Source organism: Salmo salar, chromosome ssa12 (genome assembly GCF_905237065.1).
Source record: "Salmo salar chromosome ssa12, Ssal_v3.1, whole genome shotgun sequence".
NCBI lineage: Eukaryota > Metazoa > Chordata > Actinopteri > Salmoniformes > Salmonidae > Salmo > Salmo salar.
The window spans coordinates 12,500,791-12,510,000 of NC_059453.1; the positions used below are offsets into that span (position 1 = coordinate 12,500,791).

General features: G+C 48.2%; 1 protein-coding gene and 1 long non-coding RNA gene across 2 annotated transcripts in view; both read left to right on the top strand.

Moving 5' to 3' along the window:
- The first annotated feature begins 545 nt into the window (after positions 1-545).
- On the top strand, positions 546-2,138 carry LOC123725414 (uncharacterized). Its single transcript, XR_006757867.1, has 2 exons — positions 546-941; positions 988-2,138. It is a non-coding gene; the product is annotated as an uncharacterized lncRNA (long non-coding RNA).
- Positions 2,139-2,462: 324 nt separating this feature from the next.
- Positions 2,463-9,210, top strand: part of LOC123725608 (bromodomain-containing protein 4) — a 13,181-nt gene continuing 6,433 nt past the window's right edge. The window contains exon 1 of the mRNA XM_045692051.1: positions 2,463-3,142. Coding sequence (XP_045548007.1) covers positions 3,020-3,142 — 123 coding nt within the window. The 5' untranslated portion in view covers positions 2,463-3,019. The remainder of the gene's footprint in view (positions 3,143-9,210) is intronic.

Genomic DNA, 9,210 nt, shown 5'->3' on the forward strand with positions numbered 1-9,210 from the left:
TTGCTACAGTGCTGTGTTGTTGTGTTGCTACAGTGCTGTGTTGTTGTGTCGCTACAGTGCTGTGTTGTTGTGTTGCTGCCGTGCTGTGTTGTTGTGTTGCTACAGTGCTGTGTTGCTACAGTGCTGTGTTGCTGCTGTGTTGTGTTGCTGCTGTGCTGTGTTGTGTTGCTACAGTGCTGTGTTGCTGCTGTGTTGTCGTGTTGTGTTGCTACAGTGCTGTGTTGTTGTGTTGCTACAGTGCTGTGTTGTCGTGTTTTGTTGCTGCCGTGCTGTGTTGTTGTGTTGCTACAGTGCTGTGTTGCTACAGTGCTGTGTTGCTACAGTGCTGTGTTGCTACAGTGCTGTGTTGCTACAGTGCTGTGTTGCTACAGTGCTGTGTTGCTACAGTGCTGTGTTGTGTTGCTACAGTGCTGTGTTGCTGCTGTGTTGTCGTGTTGTGTTGCTACAGTGCTGTCTTGTTGTGTTGCTGCCGTGCTGTGTTGTTGTGTTGCTGCCGTGCTGTGTTGTTGTGTTGCTGCCGTGCTGTGTTGTTGTCTTAGGTCTCTCTTTATGTAGTGTTGTGGTGTCTCTCTTTATGTAGTGTTGTGGTGTCTCTCTTGTCGTGTTTTGTCCAAATGTTTATTTTGAATCCCAGCCCCCGGCCCGGCAGGGGGCCTTTTGCCTCTTGGTAGGCCGTCTTTGTGAATAAGAAGTGGTTCTTAATTGACTTGCCTCGTTAAATCAAATCATGTTAGAGGACCTTTAACCTTTTATCTGTTTGTGTGTGTGTGTGTGTGTGTGTGGACTGTAGGGGTGTGTTGTTTGGGGAAGTCCAGTTTGGTGGTTAGTTTGGGCAGCCAGTGTGTGCAGGGGTCGGTATATAGATCTGTGTGTGTTTGGGAAAGTCCAGTTCTGTTGATTAGTCAGTGACACAGTAGGCTGATATGCTTGTGTGTGTATAGGTCTGTGTTCATGTAGCTGTATGTGCGTAGTGGGGTCGGTGTATAGGTCTGTGTTCATGTAGCTGTATGTGCGTAGTGGGGTCGGTGTATAGGACTGTGTTTATGTAGCTGTATGTACGTAGTGGGGTCGGTGTATAGGACTGTGTGTTTATGTAGCTGTATGTACGTAGTGGGGTCGGTGTATAGGACTGTGTTTTTATGTAGCTGTATGTACGTAGTGGGGTCGGTGTATAGGACTGTGTGTTTATGTAGCTGTATGTACGTAGTGGGGTCGGTGTATAGGACTGTGTGTTTATGTAGCTGTATGTACGTAGTGGGGTCGGTGTATAGGACTGTGTTCATGTAGCTGTATGTACGTAGTGGGGTCGGTGTATAGGACTGTGTGTTTATGTAGCTGTATGTACGTAGTGGGGTCGGTGTATAGGACTGTGTGTTTATGTAGCTGTATGTACGTAGTGGGGTCGGTGTATAGGACTGTGTTTATGTAGCTGTATGTACGTAGTGGGGTCGGTGTATAGGACTGTGTTTATGTAGCTGTATGTACGTAGTGGGGTCGGTGTGTTTATGTAGCTGTATGTACGTAGTGGGGTCGGTGTATAGGACTGTGTGTTTATGTAGCTGTATGTACGTAGTGGGGTCGGTGTATAGGACTGTGTTCATGTAGCTGTATGTACGTAGTGGAGTCGGTGTATAGGACTGTGTGTTTATGTAGCTGTATGTACGTAGTGGAGTCGGTGTATAGGACTGTGTGTTTATGTAGCTGTATGTACGTAGTGGGGTCGGTGTATAGGACTGTGTGTTTATGTAGCTGTATGTACGTAGTGGGGTCGGTGTATAGGACTGTGTGTTCATGTAGCTGTATGTACGTAGTGGGGTCGGTGTATAGGACTGTGTGTTTATGTAGCTGTATGTACGTAGTGGGGTCGGTGTATAGGACTGTGTGTTTATGTAGCTGTATGTACGTAGTGGGGTCGGTGTATAGGACTGTGTGTTTATGTAGCTGTATGTACGTAGTGGGGTCGGTGTATAGGACTGTGTGTTTATGTAGCTGTATGTACGTAGTGGGGTCGGTGTATAGGACTGTGTGTTTATGTAGCTGTATGTACGTAGTGGGGTCGGTGTATAGGACTGTGTGTTCATGTAGCTGTATTTACATAGTGGGGTTGTAAAGTGAATACAGCTCTTAGAGAAGAAAAACACAAGGAAAGAGAAGTCAGAGGAAAGAGAAGTCAGAGGAAAGAGAAGTCAGAGGAAAGAGAAGTCAGAGGAAAGAGAAGTCAGAGGAAAGAGAAGTCAGAGGAAAGAGAAGTCAGAGGAAAGAGAAGTCAGAGGAAAGAGAAGTCAGAGGAAAGAGAAGTCAGAGGAAAGAGAAGTCAGAGGAAAGAGAAGTCAGAGGAAAGAGAAGTCAGAGGGATGAACGAGGCGCTGAATGGGGGGATGAAGAGACGGACGGAGGGAGGGGACGGACGGAGGGAGGGGACGGACGGACGGAGGGAGGGGGACTGACGGAGGGAGGGCGAGAGACGGAGGGAGGGCGAGAGACGGACGGACGGAGGGAGGGAGAGAGAGCGGGACAGACTTAACTCTTTGTCAGTGTTCTGGTCCAGTGGGCTGTGATGATGACGTTACTCTTCCTCCCCCTCCTAGAGAATCCAGTGTGCTGTGATGATGATGCCGTTACTCTTCCTCCCCCTCCTAGAGAATCCAGTGGGCTGTGATGATGATGTTACTCTTCCTCCCCCTCCTAGAGAATCCAGTGTGCTGTGATGATGATGTTACTCTTCCTCCCCCTCCTAGAGAATCCAGTGGGCTGTGATGATGATGTTACTCTTCCTCCCCCTCCTAGAGAATCCAGTGGGCTGTGATGATGATGTTACTCTTCCTCCCCCTCCTAGAGAATCCAGTGGGCTGTGATGATGACGATGATGACGTTACTCTTCCTCCTCCCTCCAGAGAGTCCAGCGTTTTGTGTGATGGCCTGAGAGGGCTTCCCAGTCTAGCCTGCCTCCTCTCCCGGGTCCAAACTGTCTGACTGGGACTCCCCCCCTCCCCGCCTGCTACGCCCTGCCTCCGTCGCCATGGGAGACGGCCTGGAGGCGGGCAGCAGCCTAGATCCCGCCCCCCGCTCCCTCTCCTGTAACCCCCCGCCCCCCGAGACATGGAACCCCTCGAGGCCTAAACGACAGACCAACCAGCTACAGGTAGTGTGTGTGTGTGTCTGTCTCGAACCACAGAACAACTAGCTTTGACTACTGATACTGTACTGTTTGATGGATTGGTTTGTCGGTCGGGGCAATATAATATAATAATTTTGTTTTATATTCTTTGCCTGATTCCGTAGAGTGTTTTCCGGTTTCTGTTTTTCTCAGTTTTCGCTCTCAAAATCATATATATGTATATATTTTTTTTAATAGAACAACATTTGATATTCAAAGTCCACATCAATGCTTAAACCACATCATGACACCACTTTTGAGGTCTGGGAAAAATGAAATGCGTTTTAATTTGTGGATTTACCTACCCTTTAATTCAACTGTGCACCAGCCTGAGACCGTTGTTTGGTTAGCGACGTTACTGCAGAGTTAGCTAAACTCAATGGCCACTGGATTGATGTAAGTAATCCTGATATCATTCTGCCAGGTAGACATACGCTACTTTGTAGTTAACATTTAATAGATAAGTTTTCTGTGAAAGCCTTTTCATCTACCAGAAGGTTATCATTAACATCATCGCTAACGGCACAAATACACAAATTGTTAGAGAAAAAGCACACAGACGGGCATTCCTGTGCCGTTGCCTCTTCGGGAGGGAGGGAGGGGGGGAGAGAGAGAATCACTGATGCATTTTGAAGTTCAATACATTTAGTTGATTTCCTACTGAGTTCTTCAATACATTTTTTTTATATGGTTGCATTCTGTTTTAATATCTGGATTCCATGATTCTGTCCGTGTTCTCCCCATTGCAGATTTATAGGGCCCTGGTTGGTTGATTGGTTGATTGGTGAGTTGGTTGATTGGTGGGTTGGTTGGTTGATTGATTGATTGGTGGGTTGGTTGATTGGTGGGTTGGTTGGTTGATTGAGTGGTGGGTTGGTTGATTGGTGGGTTGGTTGATTGGTGGGTTGGTTGGTTGGTTGATTGGTGGGTTGGTTGGTTGATTGAGTGGTGGGTTGGTTGGTTGGTTGGTTGGTTGATTGAGTGGTGGGTTGGTTGGTTGATTGAGTGGTGGGTGGGTTGGTTGATTGGTTGATTGGTGAGTTGGTTGATTGGTGGGTTGGTTGGTTGATTGGTGAGTTGGTTGATTGGTGGGTTGGTTGGTTGATTGGTGGGTTGGTTGGTTGGTTGATTGGTGGGTTGATTGGTGGGTTGGTTGGTTGATTGAGTGGTTGATTGGTGGGTTGGTTGGTTGATTGGTGGGTTGGTTGATTGGTTGATTGGTGGGTTGGTTGATTGGTTGATTGGTGGGTTGGTTGATTGGTGGGTTGGTTGGTTGATTGAGTGGTGGGTTGATTGGTTGATTGGTGGGTTGGTTGGTTGATTGAGTGGTGGGTTGGTTGGTTGATTGAGTGGTGGGTTGGTTGATTGGTTGATTGGTGGGTTGGTTGGTTGATTGAGTGGTGGGTTGGTTGGTTGGTTGAGTGGTGGGTTGGTTGGTTGGTTGAGTGGTGGGTTGGTTGGTTGGTTGAGTGGTGGGTTGGTTGGTTGATTGAGTGGTGGGTTGGTTGGTTGATTGGTGGGTTGGTTGGTTGATTGGTGGGTTGGTTGGTTGGTTGATTGAGTGGTGGGTTGGTTGGTTGATTGAGTGGTGGGTTGGTTGGTTGATTGAGTGGTGGGTGGGTTGGTTGATTGGTTGATTGGTGAGTTGGTTGATTGGTGGGTTGGTTGGTTGATTGGTGGGTTGGTTGATTGGTGGGTTGATTGGTGGGTTGGTTGGTTGATTGAGTGGTTGATTGGTGGGTTGGTTGGTTGATTGGTGGGTTGGTTGATTGGTTGATTGGTGGGTTGGTTGATTGGTTGATTGGTGGGTTGGTTGATTGGTGGGTTGGTTGGTTGATTGAGTGGTGGGTTGGTTGGTTGATTGGTGGGTTGGTTGGTTGATTGAGTGGTGGGTTGGTTGGTTGATTGAGTGGTGGGTTGGTTGATTGGTTGATTGGTGGGTTGGTTGGTTGATTGAGTGGTGGGTTGGTTGGTTGGTTGAGTGGTGGGTTGGTTGGTTGGTTGAGTGGTGGGTTGGTTGATTGGTTGATTGGTGGGTTGGTTGGTTGATTGAGTGGTGGGTTGGTTGGTTGATTGGTGGGTTGGTTGGTTGATTGGTGGGTTGGTTGGTTGGTTGATTGAGTGGTGGGTTGGTTGGTTGATTGAGTGGTGGGTTGGTTGGTTGATTGAGTGGTGGGTGGGTTGGTTGATTGGTTGATTGGTGAGTTGGTTGATTGGTGGGTTGGTTGGTTGATTGGTGGGTTGGTTGATTGGTGGGTTGATTGGTGGGTTGGTTGGTTGATTGAGTGGTTGATTGGTGGGTTGGTTGGTTGATTGGTGGGTTGGTTGATTGGTTGATTGGTGGGTTGGTTGGTTGGTTGATTGGTGGGTTGGTTGGTTGATTGAGTGGTGGGTTGGTTGGTTGATTGGTGGGTTGGTTGGTTGATTGAGTGGTGGGTTGGTTGGTTGATTGAGTGGTGGGTTGGTTGATTGGTTGATTGGTGGGTTGGTTGGTTGATTGAGTGGTGGGTTGGTTGGTTGGTTGATTGGTGGGTTGGTTGGTTGGTTGATTGGTGGGTTGGTTGGTTGATTGAGTGGTGGGTTGGTTGGTTGATTGAGTGGTGGGTTGGTTGGTTGGTTGATTGGTGGGTTGGTTGATTGGTGGGTTGGTGGGTTGGTTGATTGGTGGGTTGGTGGGTTGGTTGATTGGTGGGTTGATTGGTTGAGTGGTGGGTTGGTTGGTTGGTTGATTGGTGGGTTGGTTGATTGGTGGGTTGGTTGATTGGTGGGTTGGTTGGTTGGTTGGTTGTGATTGGTGGGTTGGTTGATTGGTGGGTTGGTTGATTGATTGAGTGGTGGGTTGGTTGATTGGTGGGTTGGTTGGTTGGTTGATTGGTGGGTTGGTGGGTTGGTTGGTTGGTTGGTTGATTGGTGGGTTGGTTGGTTGATTGAGTGGTGGGTTGGTTGATTGGTTGATTGGTGGGTTGGTTGATTGGTTGATTGAGTGGTGGGTTGGTTGGTTGGTTGATTGAGTGGTGGGTTGGTTGATTGGTGGGTTGGTTGGTTGGTTGATTGGTGGGTTGGTTGGTTGATTGGTGGGTTGCTTGGTTGGTTGATTGGTGGGTTGGTTGGTTGATTGACTGGTGGGTTGGTTGGTTGGTTGATTGGTGGGTTGGTTGATTGGTGGGTTGGTTGGTTGGTTGATTGGTGGGTTGGTTGGTTGATTGAGTGGTGGGTTGGTTGGTTGGTTGATTGGTGGGTTGGTTGATTGGTGGGTTGGTTGATTGGTGGGTTGGTGGGTTGGTTGGTTGGTTGGTTGATTTATTGAGTGGTGGGTTGGTTGATTGGTGGGATGGTTGGTTGATTGGTGGGTTGGTTGGTTGGTTGATTGGTGGGTTGGTTGGTTGGTTGATTGGTGGGTTGGTTGATTGGTGGGTTGGTTGATTGATTGAGTGGTGGGTTGGTTGGTTGGTTGATTGGTGGGTTGGTTGGTTGGTTGATTGGTGGGTTGGTTGATTGGTGGGTTGGTTGATTGGTTGAGTGGTGGGTTGGTTGATTGATTGAGTGGTTGGTTGGTTGATTGGTGGGTTGGTTGGTTGGTTGGTTGATTGGTGGGTTGGTTGGTTGATTGGTTGATTGGTGGATTGGTTGATTGGTGGGTTGATTGATTGATTGGTGGGTTGGTTGGTTGGTTGATTGGTGGGTTGGTTGGTTGGTTGATTGGTGGGTTGGTTGATTGGTGGGTTGGTTGGTTGATTGGTGGGTTGGTTGGTTGATTGGTGGGTTGGTTGGTTGATTGGTGGGTTGGTTGATTGGTGGGTTGGTTGGTTGATTGATTGATTGAGTGGTGGGTTGGTTGGTTGGTTGGTTGGTTGATTGGTGGGTTGGTTGATTGGTGGGTTGGTTGATTGGTTGAGTGGTTGATTGGTTGGTTGGTTGATTGGTTGGTTGGTTGGTTGGTTGATTGGTGGGTTGGTTGGTTGATTGGTGGGTTGGTTGGTTGATTGGTGGGTTGGTTGATTGGTGGGTTGGTTGATTGGTGGGTTGGTTGATTGATTGATTGATTGAGTGGTGGGTTGGTTGGTTGATTGGTGGGTTGGTTGGTTGGTTGGTTGATTGGTGGGTTGGTTGGTTGGTTGATTGGTGGGTTGGTGGGTTGGTTGATTGGTGGGTTGGTTGATTGGTGGGTTGGTTGATTGATTGAGTGGTGGGTTGGTTGGTTGATTGAGTGGTGGGTTGGTTGATTGGTTGATTGGTGGGTTGGTTGGTGGGTTGGTTGGTTGGTTGATTGGTGGGTTGGTTGGTTGATTGGTGGATTGGTTGATTGATTGGTTGATTGGTGGGTTGGTTGATTGATTGGTGGGTTGGTTGGTTGGTTGAGTGGTGGGTTGGTTGGTTGGTTGAGTGGTGGGTTGGGTGGTTGATTGATTGGTTGATTGGTGGGTTGGTTGATTGGTGGGTTGGTTGGTTGATTGAGTGGTGGGTTGGTTGATTGGTTGGTTGATTGATTGATTGATTGATTGAGTGGTGGGTTGGTTGGTTGGTTGATTGGTGGGTTGGTTGGTTGGTTGGTTGATTGGTGGGTTGGTTGATTGGTGGGTTGGTTGGTTGATTGGTTGATTGGTGGATTGGTTGATTGGTGGGTTGATTGATTGATTGGTGGGTTGGTTGGTTGGTTGATTGGTGGGTTGGTGGGTTGGTTGATTGGTGGGTTGGTTGATTGGTGGGTTGGTTGGTTGATTGGTGGGTTGGTTGGTTGATTGGTTGATTGGTGGATTGGTTGATTGGTGGGTTGGTTGGTTGGTTGATTGGTGGGTTGGTTGGTTGATTGGTGGATTGGTTGATTGATTGGTTGATTGGTGGGTTGGTTGATTGATTGGTGGGTTGGTTGGTTGGTTGAGTGGTGGGTTGGTTGAGTGGTGGGTTGGGTGGTTGATTGATTGGTTGATTGGTGGGTTGGTTGATTGGTGGGTTGGTTGGTTGATTGAGTGGTGGGTTGGTTGATTGGTTGGTTGATTGATTGATTGATTGATTGAGTGGTGGGTTGGTTGGTTGGTTGATTGGTGGGTTGGTTGGTTGGTTGATTGGTGGGTTGGTTGATTGGTGGGTTGGTTGATTGGTGGATTGGTTGATTGGTGGGTTGATTGATTGATTGGTGGGTTGGTTGGTTGGTTGATTGGTGGGTTGGTGGGTTGGTTGATTGGTGGGTTGGTTGATTGGTGGGTTGGTTGGTTGATTGGTGGGTTGGTTGGTTGATTGGTTGATTGGTGGATTGGTTGATTGGTGGGTTGATTGATTGATTGGTGGGTTGGTTGGTTGGTTGATTGGTGGGTTGGTTGGTTGGTTGGTTGATTGGTGGGTTGGTTGATTGGTGGGTTGGTTGGTTGATTGGTGGGTTGGTTGGTTGGTTGATTGGTGGGTTGGTTGATTGGTGGGTTGGTTGGTTGATTGATTGATTGAGTGGTGGGTTGGTTGGTTGGTTGGTTGGTTGGTTGATTGGTGGGTTGGTTGGTTGATTGGTGGGTTGGTTGATTGGTGGGTTGGTTGATTGGTGGGTTGGTTGATTGGTGGGTTGGTTGATTGATTGATTGATTGAGTGGTGGGTTGGTTGGTTGATTGGTGGGTTGGTTGGTTGGTTGGTTGATTGGTGGGTTGGTTGGTTGGTTGATTGGTGGGTTGGTGGGTTGGTTGATTGGTGGGTTGGTTGATTGGTGGGTTGGTTGATTGATTGAGTGGTGGGTTGGTTGGTTGATTGAGTGGTGGGTTGGTTGATTGGTTGATTGGTGGGTTGGTTGGTGGGTTGGTTGGTTGGTTGATTGGTGGGTTGGTTGGTTGGTTGATTGATTGATTGATTGATTGAGTGGTGGGTTGGTTGGTTGGTTGATTGGTGGGTTGGTTGGTTGGTTGATTGGTGGGTTGGTTGATTGGTGGGTTGGTTGATTGGTGGATTGGTTGATTGGTGGGTTGATTGATTGATTGGTGGGTTGGTTGGTTGTTGATTGGTGGGTTGGTGGGTTGGTTGATTGGTGGGTTGGTTGATTGGTGGGTTGGTTGGTTGATTGGTGGGTTGGTTG